Below are 25,931 nucleotides of genomic sequence, written 5' to 3'. Positions count from 1 at the left end.
ACGCTTAACCGCCTGAGCCACCCAGGCGCTCCAGTTTTTCCACTTTTGAAAAAAATAAGTATTTCAAACATATTACAACAGTAGAGAGAACATTATAACAGTAGAGAGATGTTCAAGGGAAGATCACTCAGCTTCAACAGTTAGTAACTCACTACCGGTCTTTTTTTCTTCTGTACTGCTGCTTATTCCCTACCTCCCATTATTTTGAAGCATATCCCAAATAGTATATAATTTCATCTGAAAATATTTCAGTAAGAATCTCTAAACTATAAAGGATTTTTATTGTTGTTAAACACCAACCATCTTAGCATTACGTTACGTTACAATCACTCTGTTTTAGAGACTCACCAGATGAATAAAGATTCATCATCATATCTTATTTTGTTTTATTTTAGAAGTAGATTATTTTACTAAAATAATGTATCCCATCCGAATAACACAAATTAATTTATCCTTCAAATTGGAATACTTTTGAGAGTGAAAAGGGGCTCTATTAACAGTTATGCTAGGAGAGCAGTGGAAATCTGGGACTGTCCTACATGAACTGGGATATATATGGTTCCCTATTTCAAGATAATATTTGCTGGTTGAATAGGTACTATAATTTTTTCAGTAAGCTTTGAACAGCCCAAATGAGTCAAGATGTAGCTAAGAGCATGGTGAACTTACAGGATTTTTAAGTATAAAATTTTTATAGTGCCTGTAGATTTCAGCTTGGTTCTTTTTTCTTTTTCTTTTCTTTTCTTTTCTTTTCTTTTCTTTTCTTTTCTTTGAGAGAGAGTAAGAGTGAGGGTGCACACATGTGTGTGCAAGCTGGGGGGGTAGGAGGGGCAGAGGGAGAGTGAGAACCCCAAGCAGGCTCCACACCCAGCTCAGAGCCCAACATGGGACAAGATCTCAAAACCCTAGTTCATGACCTGAGCCGAAATCAAGAGTTAGATGCTTAACCAACTGAGCTACCCAGGTGCTCCCCCCTTTTTTAAAGTTTATTTATTTATTTAAATAATCTCAACATGGGGCTTGAACTCACAGCCCCAAGATCAAGAGTCACTCACTTCTCTGAGCCAGCCAGCCAGGAGCCCCTCACCTTGGTACTTAATAACACTTCCATAAAGCTAGAAGTAGAACCACCTGGCATAAATCACAAATTAAAATGAACCCTTCTTTTAAATGTATAATTTATAGGCTTGTGGATGTTAGAGCATAGATAATCTAAAATTGAGTACATTATAAAGTAAGTAAATGAGATGATGACCCATTTTAAAAGGTCAGAAATTTTTTTCTGTTAAAGTTGCTAGTTCACCATATTACATGAACTTTATATCAAGCATAAACTGAAGTTAGTTTTTAGCATTTCCAGATTAGAAAACACAACTAGACCTTCCTTATCTGTTCTCTTCAAGTTCATGCTGTAGCAAGTAATTCTCAGGAACAGCTTCATTCAGTTCGTAATGTGCTTGTTATCAGTAGTGTTTTAAGCAACTACCTTTTAATAATAAAGTATACAACTATGATTCCCATGATCAGGAGCTGAAGTCAGACTTCTAAAACATGGTTCCATTATGTCAGCTCCATGGAAAAATAAATGCCCTTTAGTGTTGTGATTTCTTTCCCTTCATTTTAACTACAGTTTCATTTTTAACACCTTTTCTATAGATAAAAGATACTCATATCATCTAGTCCCTGGTCTTTTAGTTTATTTTCTGAATCAGCTTTAAGTCTTTCATGTTTATATGTAAAACATTATAATTCATAGATACAGACACACATATACATCTTTTAAATAACTTTAACTGTGGCCTTTTTAAAAATTAGAATCTATCATCTATAACATATAGTATCTTAGATTTCTTTCCCCACATAGTTCTGGTGCTGCAGATGTGAAATCATAGTGATGTATTAGGTTTAATTTGTTACATGAAAGAAATGGGTTCACGGTTCTCTATATGTTTAAGTATTTTAAATTACTTTTTCTCTCTTTTTAGCTGTTCCCTTTCCTCCAACCCAACGGCTTACTTTGAAGGAAGTGTTTGAGAATGGGAAACCTAAAATTGATGTTTTGAAAAACCATTTGGTGAAAGAAGGGCGACTGGAAGAGGAAGTAGCCTTAAAGATAATCAATGATGGGGCTGCCATCCTGAGACAAGAGAAGACCATGATAGAAGTAGATGCTCCAATCACAGGTATGTGAAGTAATTGCACGGTGGCACTTACATTTGAGCTAATTTGAAAAATGATTACAAATAACCAACTAAGATATGTGATAATTTTTCTAGGAATCATGAGATAGTCTTAGGGATTGTTCAGTATGTTTGTTGTTCATTGAAGAAATGCAACTTAAATTACCTAATATTTCCAGGAGGGCTATTCAGTATTGATAGATTGACCACAATTATAGAACATTCCAGTCAAAAGCTAATGTGATTTAAGTTAAAAGTTAAACTGTGATCTTGTTGGTGTACTGCCCTTTCTCTTGTAAGACATAATTTTTCACTTCATCTTGTGTCCTTTTTTCCCTAGTGTGTGGTGACATTCATGGACAGTTTTTTGACCTGATGAAGTTGTTTGAAGTTGGAGGATCACCTAGTAACACACGCTACCTCTTTCTGGGTGACTATGTGGACAGAGGCTATTTCAGTATAGAGGTAAAAATTAAACTGGATACATTGGAACGATCATATTGTCTTTTTTTTTTTAGAAATTTGCTTTCCGTTCTTCAGTAGAAGAAATTAAAATGAGAACATTGGCAGAATTTGTAAACTTTGTTACTTTCAGCATTTAAGTATTAGAGAAATGTTTTCGTTTATATAAGAAGGATCTGTTCCTTCTTGTAGCTTCTATATGTAGTAGACATATAGAAAGCTGTATTAACCCAGCTTTGCAAATAAGTTAAATGCTTAAGAACCTTTCCTCTTGAACTTAGTGTATAAGCTGTGTATAAATGACATAAATTGCTATTCACCCTAAATAGGATTTGAATTAGAAGATCTTAATTATAAAACCATAAGCTGCTGGGCTACGATTTACTTTTAGATTAACTTCCAATGCTAAATAAGCAAGCACTTAGCTTACTGTAGGAATAATGTTTTATATTATTGCACAGAGTAAGCAGTTAATAAATGTTCATGAAAGGAAAAATGATTAAAGTTAATGAAGTTAATGGAAACTCACAGTTTACTTAAATATATTTTGAAAATTGAATGATGAGAAAAAATGATGAGAATTAAAACAGGGGCGCCTGGGTGGCTCAGTTGTTGGGCATCCGCCTTCGGCTAGGGTCATGATCCCAGTGTTCTGGGATCGAGCCCCGCATCAGGCTCCCTGCTCAGCGGGAGGCCTGCTTCTCCCTCTCCCACTCCCCCTGCTTGTGTTCCCTCTCTCGCTGCCTTTCTCTCTATCAAAATAAATAAGTAAAATCTTAAAAAAAAAAAAAAAAGAATTAAAACAAAGTACGGGCACCTGGGTGGCTCCATTGGTTAAATGTCCAGCTCTTGATATCGGCTTGGGTCATGATCTCAGGGTTGTGAGGTCGAGCCCCATGTCATGCTCCGTACTGGGTATGGAGCCGCTTGGGATTCTCTCTCTCCTTCTCCCTTTGCTCTTCCCCCTGCTCTCTCTCTCTCTTTCTCTCTCTCTCTCTCTCAAATAAATAAATAAATAAATAGACTCTTAAAAAAAAGAATTAAAGTATAAGCTATTGTGTATAAAAGATAAAACTATTTTAGAACCTATTGCAGAGACTTGAGAACAGTGGAACCAAAGCACGTTCATATTTAATGTCCATTGATTCAGCTATATGTGCTTGGCAAATAAAAGAGAAGTAACTTTTGAATAGTGCAGGTAATTACATGTATAATGTGCCCAGAATAAGCATGAGATGAGAAATTGAGTCTGCTTGCTGTTCTTGTAGTCTTTAGTTCTGCTTCTTCCTCATAGTGTGATAGTCTCACTGTACTTAGTGTGTTTCTGGTGGTTAAAGGGTTATTGTTTGTGCAGCATCACGCCTAGATTCAAGTCAGCTATCCTACCTTGTGCTTATTCAAAGCAGCAGCAGTTGTTCTAAAGCTGCCAGAAAAATATACAAGGGAAATAGATTGTCCTCTTCAGTTAGATGGGTGGTCTAAAGTCATGAATCAGAAAAATTCAGGGTTACCTGCCAGTGCCTCAGATTAATTTAGTGTCATCTATGAGGACAAAAATTAGTGGTAGAAGCTAAGAAAATAATCATGTTTCCCTGCGGCTCAGTAAATTTCCAGGGTCTCTAAGTAGGTACCTGGGACGGGTGGAGGTGATAACCTGCATTCTGTATCATTGAAATGTTTCTGTGTTCCAAGTAACCTAAGTGTCCATCAGTAGATGAATAGTTAAAGAAGATGTGGTCTGTATACATAGAGTATTACTCTGACATAAAAGAGAATGAAATGTGGCCATTTACAACAACATGGATGGACCTAGAGGATATTATGCTAAGTGAAATAAGGCAAAGAGAAATATGGTATGATTTTACTCATATGTGGAATCTACAGAACAAAACAAATGAACAAACGAAACATAAGTGGACTTGTAAACACAGAGAACAAACCGGTGGTTGCCAGAGGGGGCGGGATGTAGGGACTTGGGGAAAGTAGGTAGAGGGGATTAAGAGGTACAGAATTCCAGTTATAAATAAGTCACAGGGATGAAATATACATCACAGAAAATATAGTCAATAATACTGTAATAACTTTGTAGGGTGACAGGTGATAACTATACTTATTGTGGTGAGCATTGCATATTGTATAGGGTTGTTGAATCACTACGTTGTACACCAGAAACTAATATTATATATCAACTATAGTTCAATAAATAAAGAGGGAAGCAAACATAGCCTAAGAAAGAAAAGCTTCCTAATTCCTATTTACATCATATTTCAATAGACAGTCAAAAGACTGGATGTTTGAAAGACACATTGAATGTTTACTTCTTTGTGTATTTGTTAGCATGAAGATGTTTTAGAGGCTGAAGAGAATACAAAACTTATGGAATTTTTAATTTGTCATTATATTTAGTGAAACAATTTGTTAAAAAGATAATATTGTGCCATATCATCTTCAGATTGTTAACTTACACATTTACAGATAGTTTCAGTGCATCAGTATATTTAGTAAAGCACACATTGAAAAAATCCGTAATGATTTTTTTACACACACACTATATTCAGAATATTTTCTGTTGTGTATTTTTTCCTCATTCATTGACAAATGTTTCCTGATTGCCAACTTTATGGCAGGCTCTGAGGATAAAATAATGGATAAGATTCATGCTTTCTATTTTTTGTTTGTTTTCTTTTTAAGATTCATGCTTTCAGGGTGCCTGGGTGGCTCAGTTAAGTGTCCAACTCTTTTTTTTTTTTTTTTAATGATTTTTTATTATATTATGTTAGTCACCATACAGTATATCCCCGGTTTCCGATGTAAGGCTCGATGATTCATTAGTTGTGTATAACACCCAGTGCACCATGCAATACGTGCCCTCCTTACTACCCATCACCGGTCTATCCCATTCCCCCACCCCCCTCCCCTCTGAAGTCCTCAGTTTGTTTCTCATAGTCCATAGTCTCTCATGTTTCATTCCCCCTTCTGATTACCCCCCCTTTCTTTATCCCTTTCTTCCCCTACCGATCATCCTAGTTCTTATGTTCCATAGATGAGAGAAATCATATGATAGTTGTCTTTCTCTGCTTGACTTATTTCACTTAGCATTATCTCCTCCAGTGCCGTCCATGTTGTAGCAAATGTTGAGAACTCGTTCTTTCTGATAGCTGAGTAATATTCCATTGTATATATGGACCACAACTTCTTAATCCAGTCATCTGTTGAAGGGCATCTCGGCTCCTTCCGCAATTTAGCTATTGTGGACAATGCTGCTATGAACATTGGGGTGCATATGGCCCTTCTCTTCACTACGTCTGTATCTTTGGGGTAAATACCCAGTAGTGCAATGGCTGGATCATAGGGTAGCTCAATTTTTAACTTTTTAAGGGACCTCCACACTGTTTTCCAGAGTGGCTGTACCAACTTGCATTCCCACCAACAATGTAGGAGGGATCCCCTTTCTCCACATCCTCTCCAACAATTGTTGTTTCTTGCCTTGTCTATTTTTGCCATTCTAACTGGCGTAAGGTGGTATCTCAGTGTGGTTTTGATTTGAATTTCCTTGATGGCTAATGATTTTGAACATTTTTTCATGTGTCTGTTAGCCATTTGTATGTCTTCATTGGAAAAGTGTCTGTTCATATCTTCTGCCCATTTTTGGATTTGTTTATTTGTTTCTCGTGTATTGAGTTTGAGAAGTTCTTTGTAGATCTTGGATACCAGTCCTTTATCTGTAGTGTCATTTGCAAATATATTCTCCCATTCCGTGGGCTGCCTCTTAGTTTTTCTGACTGTTTCCTTGGATGTGCAGAAACTTTTAATCTTGATGAAGTCCCATACATTCATTTTATCTTTTGTTTCTCTTGCCTTTGGGGATGTGTCATGAAAAAGGTTGCTTTGGCCGATGTCGTAGAGGTTGTTGCCTATGTTCTCCTCTAGAATTTTGATGGATTCCTGTCTCACATCAAGGTCTTTCATCCTTTTGGAGTTTATTTTTGTGTATGGTGTGAGAGAGTGGTCAAGTTTCATTCTTTTGCATGTAGCTGTCCAATTTTCCCAGCACCATTTATTGAAGAGACTGTCTTTTTCCCACCGGATGTTTTTTCCTGCTTTATCAAATATTAGTTGCCCAAAGAGCTGAGGGTCCATTTCTGGGCTCTCTATTCTGTTCCATTGGTCTATGTGTCTGTTTTTGTGCCAGTACCATGCTGTCTTTGTGATCACAGCTTTGTAGTACAGCTCGAAATCCGGCATTGTGATGCCCCCAGCTTTGTTTTTCCTTTTCAACAGTTCCTTGGAGATTCGGGGCCTTTTCTGGTTCCATACAAATTTAAGGACTGTTTGTTCCAGTTCTTTGAAAAATGTCCTTGGTATTTTGATCGGGATAGCATTGAAAGTGTAGATTGCTCTGGGTAGCATGGACATTTTAACTATGTTAATTCTTCCGACCCATGAGCATGGAATATCTTTCCATCTTTTTATGTCTTCCTCAATGTCTTTCAAGAGTGATTTATAGTTTCTAGAATATAGGTCCTCTACGTCTCTGGTTAAGTTAATTCCAAGGTGACGTATGGTTTTTGGTGCTATTGTAAATGGGATGGATTCCCTAATTTCTCTTTCTTTGGTCTCGTTATTCGTGTATAGAAATGCAACTGATGGGGCGCCTGGGTGGCGCAGTCTTTAAGCGTCTGCCTTCGGCTCAGGGCGTGATCCTGGTGTTCCGGGATCGAGTCCCACATCAGGCTCCTCCGCTGGGAGCCTGCTTCTTCCTCTCCCACTCCCCTGCTTGTGTTCCCTCTCTCGCTGGCTGTCTCTCTGTCACATAAATAAATAAAAAAATCTAAAAAAAAAAAAAAAATGCAACTGATTTCTGAGCATTTATTTTGTATCCTGCCACGTTACTGAATTGCTCTATAACTTCTAATAGTTTGGGAGTGGCTTCTTTTGGGTTTTCCATATAGAGTATCATGTCATCTGCAAAGAGAGACATTTTGACTTCTTCTTTGCCAATTTGAATACCTTTGATCCCTTTTTGTCGTCTGATTGCTGTTGCAAGGACTTCTAGTACTATGTTGAATAATAGTGGCGAGAGTGGGCATCCTTGTCGAGTTCCTGATCTTAAGGGAAAGGCTTCCAGCTTTTCCCCATTGAGAATAATATTTGCAGTAGGCTTTTCATAGATGGCTTTTATGAGATTGAGAAATGTACCTTCTATTCCTACACTCTGAAGGGTTTTAATCAGGAAAGGATGCTGTATTTTGTCAAATGCTTTTTCGGCATCGATTGAGAGGATCATATGGTTCCTGAGTCTTTTCTTGTTGATATGATGTATCACGCTGATTGATTTGCGAATATTGAACCACGCTTGCATCCCAGGTATGAATCCCACTTGATCGTGATGGATAATCCTTTTAATGTACTGTTGGATTCTATTAGCAAGTATCTTGTTGAGGATTTTGGCGTCCATATTCATTAGGGAAATCGGTCTGTAATTCTCCTTTTTGATGGGGTCTTTGCCTGGTTTGGGGATCAAGGTAATATTGGCCTCATAGAATGAGTTTGGTAGCTTTCCTTCTGTTTCTATTTTTTGAAATAGCTTTAGGAGAATAGGTATTATTTCTTCTTTGAATGTTTGGTAGAATTCCCCAGGAAAACCGTCCGGGCCTGGAGTTTTGTTATTTGGAAGGTTGTTTATCACTGACTCAATTTCTTCATAATTAATTGGCCTGTTTAAGGAATCAATTTCTTCCGGTTTCAATCTTGGTAGTTTATAGGTTTCCAGGAAGGATTCCATCTCTTCCAGATTGCTTAGTTTATTGGCATATAGCTGTTGATAAAAATTTCTAATAATCCTTCCAATTTCAATGGTGCTCGTCGTGACCTCTCCTTTTTCATTCATAATTTTAATAATTTGGGTCCTTTCTCTTTTCTTTTGGATAAGTCTTGCCAGTGGTCTGTCAATTTTATTGATTCTCTCAAAGAACCAGCTTCTAGTCCTGTTGATCTGCTCTACTGTACTTCTGGTTTCTGCCTGATTGATTTCAGCTCTAATTTTGGTCAACTGCTTCCTCGTGCGTGGATTAGGCCTGTCCCTCTGTTGCTGTTCCAGCTTCTTGAGGTGAGAATATAAAAACTGCATTTTAGATTTTTTATTCTTTTGAGTGAGGCTTGGATGGCTATGTATTTCCCCCTTAGGACTGCCTTTGCAGTATCCCATAGGTTTTGGACTGTTGTATTTTCATTCTCATTGGTCTCCATAAATTGTTTAATTTGATTTTTGATTTCCTGGTTTATCGAGTCATTCCTGAGCAGGATGGTTCTTAGTCTCCAAGTGTTTGAGTTTCTTCCAAATTTTTCCTTGTGGTTGAGTTCCAATTTCAGAGCGTTGTGGTCTGAGAATATGCAGGGGATAATTTCAATCTTTTGGTATCGGCTGAGACCTGTTTTGTGTCCCAGAACATGGTCTATTCTTGAGAATGTTCCATGGGCATTAGAATAGAATGAGTATTCTTTGTTTCTGGGGTGTAGTGTTCTATATATATCTATGAGGTCCAACTCGTTGAGTATGGCATTCAAAGCCTTTGATTCTTTGCTTGGTTTTTGCCAGGGTGTTCTGTCTATTTCTGATAGTGGAGTGTTGAGGTCCCCTACTATTAATGTATTTTTATCTATATGTCTCTTTATTCTGGTTAAGAGTTGGCTTGTGTATCTTGCTGCTCCCCTGTTGGGGGCATATATATTTATAATTGTCATATCCACTTGTTGAATACTTCCCTTAAGAATAATATAGTGCCCTTCTGCGTCTCTAACTATAGTCTGTAGTTTAAAATCCAATTTATCTGATATGAGAATTGCTACCCCAGCTTTCTTTTGAGGTCCATTTGCATGAAAGATGGTACTCCATCCCCTTACTCTCAGTCTGAATGCATCTTTGGGTTCGAAATGAGTCTCTTGTAGACAGCAAATGGATGGGTCATTTCTTTTTATCCAATCTGCAGCCCTGTGGCGTTTTATGGGATGGTTCAAACCATTTACATTAAGACTGATTACTGAGAGATATGATTTTAATGTTGCCATGTTGCCAGTAAAGTCTTTGTTTGTATTGGCTGTGACTTTCTGTTCTGTATCACTCTTGGGGCCTTTTTACTTTTATAGAACCCCCCGTAATATCTCCTGTAGGGCTGGTTTCGTGGTTACAAAATTGGTTAGTGACTGGCGATTCTGAAATGTCTTTATTTCTCCATCAATTCTGAATGACAGCCTTGCTGGATAAAGGATCCTTGACTGCATGTTTTTCTCTGAAAGAGCTTTAAATATGCTCCCCCAACCCTTTCTCTCATTCCAGGTCTGTGTAGACAGGTCTGACATAATTCTGAAGCTTTTGCCTTGGTACGTGAGAAATTTCTTTGCCCTGGCCGCTTTCAATACTGTATCCTTGCATCTAATATTTGCGAATTGCACTATGACGTGACGTGGCGTAGGTTTGTTGTGGTTGAGCTTGGGAGGGGTCCTCTCTGCCTCTTGGACACGAATGTTTGTTTCCCTTGCTAGATTAGGGAAGTTTTCAGCTACAATTTGTTCAAATATCTCTTCTAGACCTCTATTTTTCTCCACCCCCTCGGGGATGCCGATGATTCTAACATTGGATTGTTTCATTGAGTCAGTAATCTCCCGTAACCTACATTCGTGGGCGTGGATTTTTTTAAGACCATCTTCTATTTTCATTTTTTCCTCTATTAACCCATCATCCAATTCACTAACCCGTTCCTCTGCTTCTGCGACCCTGGCCGTCAGAGCCTCTAGTTTTGCCTGCATTTGGCTCATAGAATTTTTAATTTCTGTCAGATTCGCTCTCATTTCTGTCCTTAGGGATTCTATATTCTCAGTAACCTTTTCGTTAATAGTTTTTTCAATTCTACTCATCATTTTGACCATCGTTACTCTGAATTCCATTTCTGATAATTTGGTTACATCCATACCCATTATTTCTGTGGCAGAGGCCACTGACTCACTGTCTTTTCATTGCTGGGGGGGGCTTCTCCTTCTTGTCATTCTGATGAAGAGAGGTTGCGGGGTTTCCAGAGCCCAAATTATTGACTGGGTCCCAGGCCGTGCCCCTTGTTTTATAGGGATCTTAGGGATGTGGGCTTCTTCTTTAAAGATTTTATTTATTTATTTATGTGGCAGCCAACCAGCGAGAGAGGGAACAGAAGCAGGGGAGTGGGAGAGGAAGAAGCAGGCTCCCAGCGGAGGAGCCCGATGAGGGACTCCTTTCCGGAACGCCGGGATCACGCCCTAAGCCGAAGGCAGGTGCTCAATGACTGTGCGACCCAGGCCCCGGGTTGTGGGCTTCTTGATTTTTCAGCCTGCCTTCTGGGGGAGGGGCCTGCCGCGCCGATACTCAGGCAGCCCTGTTTGGGTAGAGTCTCGGCATCCCCTGCGAGGGGGGATGGGGATGGGCACTCCCTGAGCCGGTGTTTCCAGGCTTTTGTTCTCTGGCGGCTTTCCGTGGCGGTTTGCTGTGCCTCTTCTGAGAGTCAGAGCAGCAGCGGCCAAATTTCAGCCTCTGTCACGGAACAGAAGGATTGCGGCCCGTTCTCTACTAATGTTATGGCCACTTTAACTCTGTTTCTGTTGGTGCTGCTCAACCCTGCAGCGTCCCGGGATGTGCACCCCACACCCGGCGTCCCTGCCCTCACCTCCAGGGCCGGCGCGTCTCTGTCCTTTGTGTTTCTAACGCCGCCAGCCGCCAGCCGCCCCGCGCGCGCTCCCGGATCTCCCGGTCTCAGTCTGGATCCAGTGAGCGCACCGGGATTCCGGTGTTCCGTGAGATGCCTGGTGGCGCGCGCACCCGGCTCACGGTCTCAGTCTGCTGTTTTGCGGGTGCCGTCCGCAAGCCCCGCCCGCTCTCCTGTGCAAGTGGCTACCGCTTCCCGGCACCCGAACGCGGCGGCTCCCTCCCCCTTCCGTTTATCTTCCGATATCTGTGCACAGTTTCATGGCTCCCCGCTTCGTACCTCAATACTCAGCGCTGGAGATGTTCATTTGTAGAGATCCAGATGCGTCTTCCTGCGTCTCAGGCTGGTTCCGTGGTTGTTTAGGCTGGTCTGGTACCTATCCAGCTCGACTCGGGGGACCGGCTGAAAACGGTGTCTCCTACTCCTCCACCATCTTAACTCCCCAAGTGTCCAACTCTTGATTTCTGCTCAGGTCATGGTCTCAGGGTCATGGGATGACTCCGTGCTCAGTGGGAAGTCTGTTTGGGATTCTGTCTCTCCCTCTGGCCCTCTACTCCCTGTACCGCCCTGTGCACACCCACTCTCTCTCTAAAATAAATAATAAATAAATCTTTAAAAGAAGATTTGTGCTTTCTATAGAAACTGACAGTCTATTAGAAAAGATGCACTCACAGGGGCGCCTGGGTGGCACAGCGGTTCGGCGTCTGCCTTCGGCTCAGGGCGTGATCCCAGCGTTACAGGATCGAGCCCCACATCAGGCTCCTCCGCTATGAGCCTGCTTCTTCCTCTCCCACTCCCCCTGCTTGTGTTCCCTCTCTCGCTGGCTGTCTCTATCTCTGTCAAATAAATAAATAAAATCTTTAAAAAAAAAAAAAAGATGCACTCATGAACAGATATTTCAGTATAGTACAAAAGTGTTGGCTTAATTTTCTGCGGTATTCTTCATATTAGGACCTAACATAGTGCCTGACACATAGGAGACACTCAAAATCAGTATTTGTTGGATGAATGGATGTTAATAAATCATATTTTGTATATGGCTTTATCTTGTTATTTTATGTTTGACTAACTTAAAGGGTTTTTCTGGAATAGCTTAAGAGATAAATGGATCACAACTTTAAGGTGACAATGCCAGGGACGCCCGGGTGGCTCAGCCATTAAGCGTCTGCCTTCAGCTCAGGTCATGATCCCAGGGTGCTGGGATCAAGCCCCGCATCGGGCTCCTGCTTGGCGGGAAGCCTGCTTCTCCCTCTCGCCTTGCTTGTGTTCCCTCTCCTGCTGTCTCTGTCAAATAAATAAATAAAATCTTTAAAAAAATTTTTAAAAATTAAGTGACTGTGCTATTTTATACAAATTTTAAACTAAACATCAGGTATATGTAGTGTTAGTTGGAAGTTACTTACTTATAAACTACTAAGGTTATAAACTTCTGTAGGCAACAGCTTAGTCCAACATAGTACAAGTATATACTTGAGCAATTTTTGTATCAGTGTCCTTGATAAGCATGAATATGATGTTTTTGTCAAATGGATAAAAATAGGTAATAGAGCCCTTATTACATTTTGTTGTTGTAAATAGTTCATTTTTGTAGAAAAATTAGGAAATGTAGAATCTAAGAAAACAAAAACTTTTTAAGTCATATATAATCAGTGTTAACATTTTTTATTTTCTTTTTTTTTTTTAAGTAATCTTTACACCCAATGTGGGGCTCGAACTCACAACCCCGAGACCAAGAGTTGCATGCTCCATTGACTGAGCCAGTCAGGCGCCCCAACATCTTGTATTTTCTTGCATTCTTTTTTCTTCTTTTACATTTATATATATATATATATATATATTTTTTTTTAAGAAAATTGAAATCATTTTGTACATTTCCTTTTTGTAGTCTTCTTTTCCCCACTCAGCATTGTATTGAAAGCATTTTTCTCTGTTACTAAAATTTCTCCAGAAGTGTGGTTAATGGTAAAAATACCATAATTTCACTATTCTCCTGCTGTTGGATAATTAGCTTTGTAGCAGGTATTGCTTGTTGTCCATCTCTTCTCTCCTTCTTCCTCACCATCAAAATCCCTATTTTGTTGAGATAAATGAGATTGGGGGTTCAGAGAGAACCTTTGATTTCAGGAAAGGAGGCCCTTAACCCAGCCTCAGGAAATGAATTCTCATCGGTCTGAGCTAGTCATGTAAATTCATTCCGTCTTCAGTGATTGGCGTAGGGTAAACATGGGATTCTGCTTTGCCCAGTTTTATGTAATGGGAACTCTGCTGGGTGTTTTTTGGTGTGAATGTGCCCACACACACACAGGCACTTTGGAACACTTTGTTTCCAGATGAAAAGACTCTTGCAAGGTGAAAGTTTTTGAGCCCCTGTTTCACTATGTCATTTCACATGTGGGTGTGTGTACTGTAGCAGCCATTTTGTGACCATGAGGAGGCGCTAAGGATGAAAAGCAGACCTGCTATGATCAAAGAGGGAGAGAGGACATGGTTTCTTGGTGAGAATACTGAGCTGGTACACTACACCTGGACATCTTACCTCCAGACTTCTTGTTTCTTCATAAGATACTTAAATGTCTTTAGGGCTTAAGCAATAGTTAATTTGATATTTATCACTTACACCGCAAGTGGTCGTTTTCTGTTTATTTCCATTCTGCATATTGCTGCAGTTAATATCTTTTTGAATACATTTTTAATAGCATTTCTGATATTTCCTTAGGTCAGATTCTTATAAGTAAAAGAAGTGAATGAAAGAATATGAATAGTTTAAAGACTTTTGATACATATTGCCTGACTGTTTTTACAGAACCATATTTCACTTTATTTTCTTTCTATACTTAATAATTTCTCTTTCCTTGAGCCTCTATGAGAAAATCAAGGCATGATGATTCTTTTCATGCCCAGAGGAAGAATTCGTCTTTCCTGAAACAATGTGGGTTTTGATTAGTACACTAGGGACTCATCCGAATGTCCCTGATAAAATGCAATAGTAAAGTTGCACTTCTTCCTGAGCTTTGTTCCTTCTTCTTTTGTATGTATTATAAACTACTTGCTCTGAGGTAGGGGAAGCTAAATTTTAGTTTCTTTTGATTGATTTTACAATAAGAGAAAGGATTAAAGGGAGTATTTTCAGCATAGGCTATGTTACACTAAATGTACAGGCATCACCAAAGAGAAAATGTTTTCAGATGTCTAGGTAATGTAAATGTTATCAGATCAGTTGTTGACACGTTGACAACTAATGAATAATTTTTGATATACAGAAAGGATTGTTGAAGTGGAGTACAAATTCTGTTCACACGGAAATAAAGAAGTGATTTTTGAATGTCTGAACAGATCTGATAATCATGAGCCTGTAACTGAATTGTACAAGGTAATTGTGTAATTGCATCCTGATAATATAAGGAAATAAAACTTGAGATTAGAGGCCAAGAAGTGTATCAACCTAATTACCCCGTAGTATGGATATGAATTGTGCTTTTATATATTTCATTACTTCTAAAAGGTGAGTTGGTCTTTTCAGGAGTCAGAAACAAAGACCTAGATAAATCAAAAGATAGATCATGCTCTTGGCTGGGAAATGTAATAGAAAAAAAGAGAAAGTGCTTTCTAAGTTTACATATGAATTTAATGTCTTTTTTTTAAGTATAGTTAACACAATGTTATATTAGTTTCAGGTGTACAACATCGTGATTCAGGAAGTTTATAAGTTATGCTATGCCCACCACAAGTGTAGCTACCAGACAATGCTATTACAATACCATTGACTGCTCCCTACGTGGTATCGCTTATTTCTGTGACTTATTCATTCCACAACTAGAAGCCTATACCTTCTACTCCCTTTCACCCATTTTGTCATTCCTCCCACCCACCTCCCCTCTGGCAACAATCAGTTTGTTCTCTGTATTTATAGGTCTGATTCTGCTTTTTGTATGTTTGCTTATTTATTTGCTTTGTGTTGGATTCCACACGTAAGTAAAATCATATGGTATTTGTTTTTCTCAGCCTGACTTACTTCATAAATTTAATGTAGAATTTACATTAGAATTTAATGTACTTTTTCTTTGGATTCTGTGCAAGTTGATACGTCAAAAACAAAAGTTAACAAAAAAGAAAGAAAGAAAAAAGTGATCCAAGTGTGTTTATATGTGTCTGCATACTTAAGTTTCATGTTTGTTTTGCAGTGTCTGTCTCGAAATGTACATATATTTTGATCCAACAGTTCCATTTTTGAGAAATACTGCAGATGTACACATAATTATGTACAAAGACATAAATGAATAGTTTGTCACAATACTTGAGAGGTCCTCCTGGTAGTTAATGAGCTGGGTCCAGGGAAACATACATCATCCAATATGCAGGAAACTCCTAAACAACAAAGAATCATGCTTTTCAAATTGTCAGTAGTACTTCTGTTAAGAAACACTGTTAAATTCTGGGGATGGAGATGAACAAGCAAAGCCAAGTCCTGTGTTGTGTTTTCTGTTGAAAAGGACAGCATCGTGTATTTGTTTATGCCTATGAAAATCACATCTGGGTAAGGAGCTAAAAGAGCGTCAAGGATAGCTAATTTAGATGGAGATTAGGGAATGCCTATTTGAGGAGGAGGTAACCTGTGAATAGAAACTTGAATGACCTGAGGGAATGAGCCATGCCTCCGTGGTGGGGGGTGAGGGAGGGCTGAGTACATTTCAGCAGAGGACATATCGAGTATAAAAGCTCTGAGGTTGGAGCAAGCCTAATGCAGTCCACGAATAATAACAAGGCCAGTTTGGCTAGACAGAAAAATGAGTAAGGGGAAGTTGTAGGCGATATATCAGAGAGATAGGCAGGGGTTAGATGATGTCAGGCTTTGCAAACCATAGTAAGGAGTTTGGGTTTTATTCTGAACGTAGGAAGCCATTGGAGATTGTTTTGAGCTAGGGAGTGACATATTCACATTTATTCACATTTTAAAACACTCTGTGGGCACCTGGGCGGCTCAGTTGGTTATGCATCTGACTCTTGATTTCGGCTCAGGTCATGATCTCATAGTTGTGAGATGGAGCTGAGCCCGTGTCAGGGTTCTGTGGGACTTGGAGCCTGCTTAAGATTCTCTCTCTCCCTCTGCCCCTCCCCCTCCCTCTCTAAAACAAAACAGTTACTCTGGCCGTTGTGGTAAACTGAATGGAAGCCTAAGAGTGGGTACAGGGAGGCCAGTTAGGAATCTAATCCAGTAAGCATGGGCAAGAAATGTTGGTGACTTAGATTAGGCTTATTGAGAAGCACCTGGATATAGAATTTTAAAGTCTTTCTTTTTTGGGAGGTGGGAAAAATCTCAGTTGAATTAATCAAGCTCTTCAGGTCATGACACATTTATACTAGTCATTGCAAAGTCCCTCTCTGTTTTTTCTTCTTATCTGTGAACTCTATTTTTTTCTCCCTCTTGCCATTATATGTGTTTCTGTTATGTTTAGTATATATCTCAGAATACATATAATACATTACATTAATTTTTTAATATATAAGGTTTGATGGATAAAGTATTTTAAATTTTATATAAGTATTATGGTGCTACTCAGTGGTCCTCAAACTTTAGCATGCATCATAATTTTCTGGAGCAGTTGCTTAAAAACAGATTGCTGGGCCCTACCCCAGAATTTCTGATTCACTAGATCTGAGATAGGGTCTGAAAATCTCTGTTTCTAGCAAGTTGCCATGTGATGCCAGTGTATCACACTTGAGATGAATGTGACCATACTGAGAACCGCTGCTGTAGCTTTGTTTCTGTTGATTTGGATGTTTTCACTTATCATGGTGTTTTTAAGATCCATCTAGGTTGCTCTCTCTCGGTCATTGCTTTCTGCCTGCTGTATAGTATTCCATAGTATACATCTATGGCATTTTAGTTTGTTATTCTCAATGTTGAACACCAAGGTTGCCTGCAATTTCTTTCTGCAGTGAATGTTGCTGTGATGAATATTCTTTTTTTTTTAAAGACTTTATTTTATTTATTTGACAGAGAGAGAGACAGCCAGCAAGAGAGGGAACACAAGCAGGGGGAGTGGGAGAGGAAGAAGCAGGCCCCCAGCAGAGGAGCCTGATGCGGGGCTCGATCCCAGGACTCTGGGATCACGCCCTGAGCCGAAGGCAGACGCTTAACGACCAAGCCATCCAGGCGCCCCTGTGATAAATATTCTTACATAAATCCACTGATGTTCTCATGTTTTAGTTTCTCTGTGGTTTATGAACAAGAGTGGAATTGCCAGGGAAAAGGGTATATACCTTCATACTTGAACTGACAATCACAGGTTCTTCTTCAGAATAGCCGTACCAATCTATATGCCTGCCTGTAGCACCTAAGAGTTCATATTTCCTTACAGCCCTCTCTCCAGAATTTGGTTTTATCTCATTTTCTAATATTTACCAAAATGATGGGCCTAAAATAGTATGTTATTGTTTCAATTAGTATTTCTCCAATTACTAATGAAATTGAGCATCACCTCACATTCCACTCTTACAATCACTGTTAGGAGTTTCTTGTATGACCTTTAAGATATAGATTAAGCTTTTACAAGCATATTTCCATATCTGTTTTTAAAAAATAAATGTACTTATCAGTGCGTATTGCCCTTTAAGTGCTGCTTTATCTGGGTCCTGCAGATTTTGATATGTATGGTTTTTATTATCATTTTGTATTTTATATTTTAAGAATTCTCTTTAACCCTAGGACAATAAAGTAGTATGTTTTTTGTTTCCAGTCATGCAGGATTTTTTTTTTTTTTGTAGTTAGTATTTTGTTACTGATTCTAATTAATGTAATTTAATTAGAGAACATAACCTGAATAATGTTTATTCTTCGGAATTTTTTGAGACTCCATTTATGATGAGATACCTGGTAGATTTTTGTGACTACTTTTTTTTTTGATGTAATCTCTATACCCAACATGGGGCTTGAACTCACAACCCTAGTAAGATCAAGAGTTGCATGTTCTACCAACTGAGCCAGCCAGGCGCCCCTTTATGGCCATCTTGTATATACTTGAAAATAATGCATTCTCTGTTCCCTGTAACTTTCATTATTTTTGTCTGCTTGAACTAGGAGTTACTTTCGAGTGTGTCAAAATTGCCAACTACAGTTATTGATTATCTGATTCTTACTATAGTACTGTTAATTGTTGCTTGTATTTTTTTTTTTTTAAGATTTTATTTATTTATTCGACAGGATAGAGACAGCCAGCGAGAGAGGGAACACAAGCAGGGGGAGTGGGAGAGGAAGAAGCAGGCTCACAGCAGAGGAGCCTGATGTGGGGCTCGATCCCAGAACGCTGGGATCACGCCCTGAGCCGAAGGCAGACGCTTAACCATTGTGCCACCCAGGCGCCCCTGTTGTTTGTATTTTGAGACTGTGTGAGATATGTATGTTTCATGATTAGTATATATGATCAATCATTATTTGCAGATTCTATATTTGCATATATGCCTTACTGCTAAAATTTATTTATAGTCCCAAAATCAATACACATAGTGATTCTGAGGTCCTCCGCCCTCTCAGCAGGAGCTAGGAAATATATATAAGCATACTAACCTGCACATATACCCACATTTTTAATTGTTTCTATATCTATCTGTATATACCCTAAAAAGAATAAGTTTTGATTCCAGTCCAGCATCACAAGATTCAGTCTAGTCTTCCTCCTTTCCCACTCCCATTGTCTACAATATAGTCACTTGTCTGTTCAATCCTAGGATACCCATAGAATAGGTACATAACAGCCAATTGATACGGTGAAAACAGATTTACTAACTAGAGATACAGTGTTTGTGTACGTTTCTCTATGTCTTTAGCCTTGTAGTGTGCAGTCAAAATGCTGTTTTCCAAAGTTACTTGGGTTAGTTCTTTTTTTCCCATATCCTTTTTTGTTGCTTTGTTATCTATTTATAATACAGTTAGATTTGTTACTGTTTGTATTCTATTTGGGGTTTCTTTCACATGCTGGTTGATTTATTATTTATTTGGGGGGGGCATATGTAAAACACTGCTGTTGTTCTAGAAGTCAAAGCTATCCAGATGGTTATCCTTTGAGAAGTATTGCTCCTTCCTCAACCCTCTCAAACTGTTCCCAGTGCCCCCTTCTTTCCACCCCTTTGCTTTGTGCCCATTGTACAACTTTAGTTTCTGATTTATCTTTCCTGCATTTCTTCTGCACAAAGGAGTAAATACATGTGTATTTCTTGTATCCCTTCTTTATTACTTTGCTTTTTTCACTTTACAGTATATATTAGAAATTGTTCCAGATCAGTTTATAGAGACTTTCTCTCTGGTTTTTTTTTTTTTTTTCCATAGCTTCATAGTACTTTATTGTGTGAGTGTGTCATAATTTGCTCAGCCTTCTATCCTATGTATGGTCATGTAGGTTGTTTCCAAAATTTTGCTATTACAGGCAATACTGCAACTTTGTGCATGTGTATTTTCTTATTTTTGGAGATGTATCTTAAGGGTAGGTCAAAAGTTAATTTATCAGTTTTTGCCAAATTTTTTTACTGTACAAGTTATTTTTATTTGTATATAGTCAAATTGATCCATCTTTTTTAAAAAAAGATTTATTTATTTGAGGGAGAGAGAGCACAAGCGGAAGGAGGGGCAGAGGGAGAGGGACAGTGGGGAGCAGACTCCCCACTGAGCAGGGAGCCCAACTTGGGGCTCGATTCCCGGACCCTGAAATCATGAACTGAACCAAAGGCAAATGCTGAACCGACTGAGACACCCAGGTGCCCCTCTTTTTTTTTTTTTTTTTGCCCTTGGATTTTTTTTGTCATTAGTTAAGATAAAGTTTTTCCCTACACTAAGGATAAAGAACTTACCACTTTCTCTTTTATTTATTTATTTTTTAAGATTTTATTTATTTGAGGGAGAGAGAGAGAATGAGTGGTGGGGAGGGACAGAGAGAGAGAGAGAGAGAGAGAGAGAGAAGCAGACTCCCTGCTGATCAGGAAGCCCGATGCAGAGCTCAGTCCCAGGACCTGGAGATCATGATCTGAGTTGAGGGCAGATGCACTTAACCAACTGAGCCACCTAGGCACCCCTCACTATTTTTTTCTTATAGAACTTACATGGTTTCATTTTGATACAGTTAGCTCTCTTGTTCATTTGTCATTTATTATGTCTTATGTGAGTTATGGATCTAATTTTTTTGAAATGACACCAGTTGTCCTAGAGACATTTATTAAGCAGTCCATCATTAGGGGCATCCAGTGGTTCAGTCAGTTAAGCAATCTGACTTCAGCTTTGGTCATGATATCAGGGTCATGGGATTGTGGGATCAAGCCCCGTGTGGAGCTCCACATTGGGCTCCCTGCTCAACGGGGAGTCTGCTTGTCCCTCTACCCCTTCCCCTGCTTGTGTGCATGTGTGCACTCTTTCAAATAAATAAATAGTCTTAACAAAAAAAAAAAAGGAAGTCCATCGTTACTCCTAGTGATTTAGGATGCTACCTTTATTATATACCAAAATTCTGTATGTACTTGAATTAATCTTTGGATTATTTTATTCCACTGATATATTCCACTGATATATATTTTATTCCACATATATCTATATATGTGCCAGTACCACTGTTTTAATTATAGAAGCTTTATAGTACTTTTTAATGCCTAGTAGGGCTAGTTCCCGCCTCCCCATATAGTTCTCTTTCTTCAGTGTTTTTTTCTTGGCGGTTTCCTGGCTGTTCTTGCATGTTTATTTTTCCATAGAAATTTTAGTATCAGCTTGTCTAACTCCATAAAATAGCTTGTTGGTATTTTTATTGGAATTGCAATGATTTTATAAATTAGGAAGAACTAATGCTGAATCATTTCTATCCAAGAACAACAAGGAGTGTTTTTCCATTTGTTCTTGACTACTTTTGTGTCTCTCAGGAGTGTTTTAAAGTTTTCTTGATATTAATTCTGCACATTTCTTACTAAATTTATTCTTATATGCTTAATCTTCTTTGCTGCTATTGTAAATGGAATTTTCTCTACCATGTGTCTTATTTATTATTTGTGTATATGAAGGCTATTGATTTTATATATTAATTTTATATCCTGCCATATTACTGAATTCTTTTATTATTTGAGTTAGTTTTGTCATTGTTTTTTTTCTAGGGTTTTTCAGGTATACTATCATTATATCATCTTCAGATAGAGTTGTTTTATTTTTTTCTTTACCCATTCTTAAACCTCTAATTAATCTCTCTTGTCTAATTCAGTTAGCTAATACTTCTGGCACAGTGTTGAATAGTAGCAGAAATAGTGGATATCCTTGCCTCGTTCCTTATTTTAGCGGAAATGTCTCTGGTGTTTCTTAATTAAATAAAGTACAGATTTTAGGACCAAGGGGTGTGTATGTGTATATGTGGGTGGCTTTGTCACAGAGTTCTAGATATTTGGATAAAACACAGGAATAGAAATTAAGGAGACGTATGTATGAAGCTTACTGTCTGTCACATTCTAGGGCAGCAGCATGTCACATTCAAAAGCTGGAAGGTTTCATGTTTCAATTTGGGAATAGCAGTGGGGGATATGCCATTATAGCAAGTCATTTGAATTCCTATAAATTGTCTTTATGTGTTATCATGGTCACATATAAAAATTTATCCTTATATTTGTCTTACAGTGTGTGCTGTTTTTATGGAGTTTAAAGATTAATCATCCCAAAACAGTGTTTCTGCTTCGAGGAAATCATGAATGCAGGCATCTTACAGAATACTTCACCTTCAAACAGGAATGTAAGTATAATCACTTTTCCAGAACTTTTTTTTTTTTTTTTTTTTTTAAAGTAAACTCTACCCCTAACGTGGGGCTTGAACTCACAGCTCTGAGATCAAGAGTCACATACTCTACGGACTGAGCCAGCCAGGTACTTCCATAACTTTTTTAGTTACCCTGTTGTCAGTCCCAAAATGAATCAAACATATACAGAAAAGAAACTAATGGAACTCAAATGCTTCTTCCTGTTGTTCATTTTCTGGTAAGAACCAAGATTCTGCCTTTTACGATGTTTATTTTGAAAATAACTTTTGTGGTTTCCCCCAGTGTATATTAAAGTAATACATTTGGGGTATTTGGAAAACATAGAAAAGTCCAAAGAAGACAAAAGTTGTCCATAGTCACACCACTTAAAAATAATAACTACTACCCCACTATTTGAGAGGTAGTCTTCTTTTCTGTACATATAAAAGCCTATTATGAAATAGTTCAAATGCATATGTATCTGTACATGTTTTCAAAATAAAATTGGGCTGTTATATGCACTGCTTAATAAATTGCTCTTTTCACTTTATGTAATAAAATTTTTCTGTACCATTAAATATTTTTGAACATGATTTAAAAGTGTTATTTTAATATTTTTAAAGTATCCCATCTTATGAATGCACTATCATGTAGCCAATTTAGTAATAATTGTATGACATTTCTGTTGTTTCTAACTATAAATAATACTGTAATAGTAAAAAGGCTTATTTTTAAAGGTAGAATTTTTGAAAGTCAGAATGTTGCTAGCTGTTGGAAAAACAAACAAACCTCACAGATTTCTTTGACCAGAATCTAGGTACTCACAATTGGCTCTTACCTAACATTCAGTGTGTTGATAATGTATTGGGCTTGTTTGAGAGAACTTACCCCAGGGCATTTGCACTGAGTGTTTCCTAGATAGCTATCTGTTCATAAGATCTACATCCTTACTTCATTCATGTCATCTGAGAGACTTCCTTCCCTGGTTGCTTTTTCTGAATTAAATATCTCATCATTTTACTCTCATACCCTGATTTTTTTTAAATAGTATTTATAAAAACTAGTATATCAACACCTGAAACTTTTATATATTTTTATATAAAATTTATATTTTAAAAATACATTTGTTTATTATTTTTCTCTCCTACCATAATTTAAATTCCATGACAGCAGGGATATGTTTCATCCACTATTGTTTTTCCAAAACAGTATCTAATAACTCATAGGAGATGCTTAAAAATATTGGTTGAATTAATTTGTTGAATGAATGATCATCTAGGATTTGTAGTTTGGCACAGATTCTCAGAAGGCAAAGGGCATGAACATTTATTTTAAAGACTTTGGATACATACTCTAGCCCTCTAAAAAGATTATGTATCAATTCATACTTTAAGGAATTTTTGTATTTTTAAATAAAGTGAAAGGAAAATAGTGAAATAAAACCCAAAAATTTTAACATTTTTGATTTCTAAAATGCTTGCATATTCTTTATAAAATAAGGAAGTTGAACTAAATTCTAGGGTACTGGTGGGGCACCTGGGTGGCTCAGTCGGTTAAGCATCTGCTTTTGGCTCAGGTCATGATCCCGGGGTCTGCCTCGGGCTCTTCTGCTCAGTGGGGAGCCTGCTTCTCCTTCTCCCTCTGCTGCTTCCTATACTTGTGCCTTCTCTCATTCTCTGTCCTGCTGTCTATCAAATAAATAAATAAAATCTTTAAAAAATAAGTAAATAAATAAGTTCTTGGGTATTGTCTGGTTCTAAAATCTACCTCTTTCCCCAAATAATACTGAATATATATAAATGCTTTAATGGTGTGTAATTGATGGTTTGATGATGGGTTTTACTTTGTGTCCTATTCAGATTTCTCTTTAGCTTATTATCTTGGAAGAATATATCATAAAATATTTAAAGTTTTATTCCCAAAAGAATATTCAGAGTTGAAAAAAACAATTTTTAAATTTGTTTTCCGAGGCTCAAGAGTTTATCCAGTCCTTCTCCCCACAATTCCTTTACTTATAGGTAGATTACAACTTGATAGTGTTCCATATGCTCGTAGTAACTCTTGTTATTGTAGCTTCCTACACTGGAGTTGGCATTTGTAATAACAGTCTTTCTCTTGGTAGATCCTGAAAGAAAAGGTGGTTCTCATTACAAAAAATTTTAGAGTATGACCACTTAAAAAAATTCTTCTAACAGAACAGTCAGCTACAAGTGGGCAAGATACAGATCATTGCAGCCCTTGGGACTTAGAATAAACTGTTTATTCTAAGTAGGTAACACCCAGGAAAATAAAAAAAAAAATCAGATCTGTTGGGGAGTGTTTAAACTGGTATAAGGTATCTGAAGAGCAATTTTGGAATGTCTGTAAAAATTTTTGACCCAGCATTTTGGCTTCTAGGAGTTTTCATGCAGATTATATACATTTTTTAATGCCATATAACAGATCGCCACAAATTTAGCTGTTTGAAACAATACATTTATTATCTCACAGTTATTATAGGTCAGAAGTCCAGGCAGAGTGTGGCTCAATTCTCTGCTCAGGTTGTCCCTGAGCTGAAATCCAGGTGTCACCAAGGCTGCAGTTCTCATCTGGAGCTTGGGGTCTTTTCTAAGCCTACCAGTTATTGGCAGCCCTTGTGATCGTAGGGTTAATGTTCATTGTTTTCCTGCTACCTGTTGGGTAAGGGACTGCCCTCAGCTTCCATAGATTGCTTGCTGTTCCTTGCCACGTGGCCCCATAGGCAGTTCACAGTATTTCGATGTTTGCTTTCTTCCAGGCAGCTCAAATGTACCTCTCTGCCTTCCTCTTCTGTGATCAGCCAGCTGGGGAAAATCCATTGCTTTTCAAAGGCTCACCTGATTAGGTTGGGCCCACCCAGAAGAATCTCCCTTTTGCCCTAACGATATGTAACCATGGCAGTCTCAACATATTAACAAATTCCACCCACTGAAAGTGGGCGTAGATTATACAATGCTGTAGGTCATTGCTGATCATTTTAGAATTCTGCTTACCATACTGTATACTTGCAAAAAGACAATAGGATATGGATGTATGAGGATGTATGATAATTATGGTGTTACTTGTAATAGCAGAAAAAGAAAACAAAGAAAAAAGATAATTTAAGTATTAAAAAGTATCAAAAATAATTTAAATAATACATTTTCAAAATGTATTAATACATTTTCAAAAATGTAATACTAGGCAGCTGTTGAAAGATCAAGGTGGGCCTTGATGTACTGATATGGAGAGATGTTCAAATACTTTGTTAGGTGAAAGAAGCCATTTGCAGAACATGTATAATGTTATCTCCTTTGTAAATTAAAAATATATAATGTGCAGAAAATTGAAAACAGTAATTACCTGTGGGGAGTTGGGTCAGCAGGACTTGTGTTTTTAATTTTATATCTTCTTGTGGTACTGTTGGAGTTATCTTTTATCACCACCATATACTCCTATTATAATAAATTTTTATACTGGTAATTTCAAAATCACCTGAATGGGCCTCAACCATTTAAGAGCCTTTTTAAAGCACCCCAGATAATTGTGCTGCATGCTGCTGGTTTAGAACACCTGCTCCAGAGGCTTGGAAAGTATTTACTATTTGTCATTTGAGAACCATTTCACCAAATAGTTTAAAAATTGGAAATATTTTGCATTGTTTTTATAGGGCAAATATGGGGATATTACTCATTACACTTCCTTTTCTTTACCTGGGAAAATTAAATAATGCATATCAAGCAGTTGACAAAGGCCCTGGGACGATCAGTGTTTAGCAGTAAATAAGTCGTAAGAAAGCTGCCTATGGATGCCT

General features: G+C 38.0%; 1 protein-coding gene across 4 annotated transcripts in view; it reads left to right on the top strand.

The window, feature by feature from the left end:
- PPP3CC (protein phosphatase 3 catalytic subunit gamma) overlaps positions 1 to 25,931 on the top strand; it is a 99,568-nt gene that overhangs the window by 34,237 nt on the left and 39,400 nt on the right. For all 4 annotated transcript variants that reach the window (XM_026519030.4, XM_044391149.3, XM_057310218.1 and 1 more), the window contains exons 2-4: positions 1,986 to 2,183; positions 2,521 to 2,645; positions 22,005 to 22,116. In XM_026519030.4, coding sequence (XP_026374815.1) covers positions 1,986 to 2,183; positions 2,521 to 2,645; positions 22,005 to 22,116 — 435 coding nt within the window. The remainder of the gene's footprint in view (positions 1 to 1,985; positions 2,184 to 2,520; positions 2,646 to 22,004; positions 22,117 to 25,931) is intronic.

Source organism: Ursus arctos, unplaced genomic scaffold, assembly GCF_023065955.2.
Source record: "Ursus arctos isolate Adak ecotype North America unplaced genomic scaffold, UrsArc2.0 scaffold_11, whole genome shotgun sequence".
Lineage (NCBI taxonomy): Eukaryota > Metazoa > Chordata > Mammalia > Carnivora > Ursidae > Ursus > Ursus arctos.
This window is presented reverse-complemented; position numbering and strand designations above follow the sequence as displayed.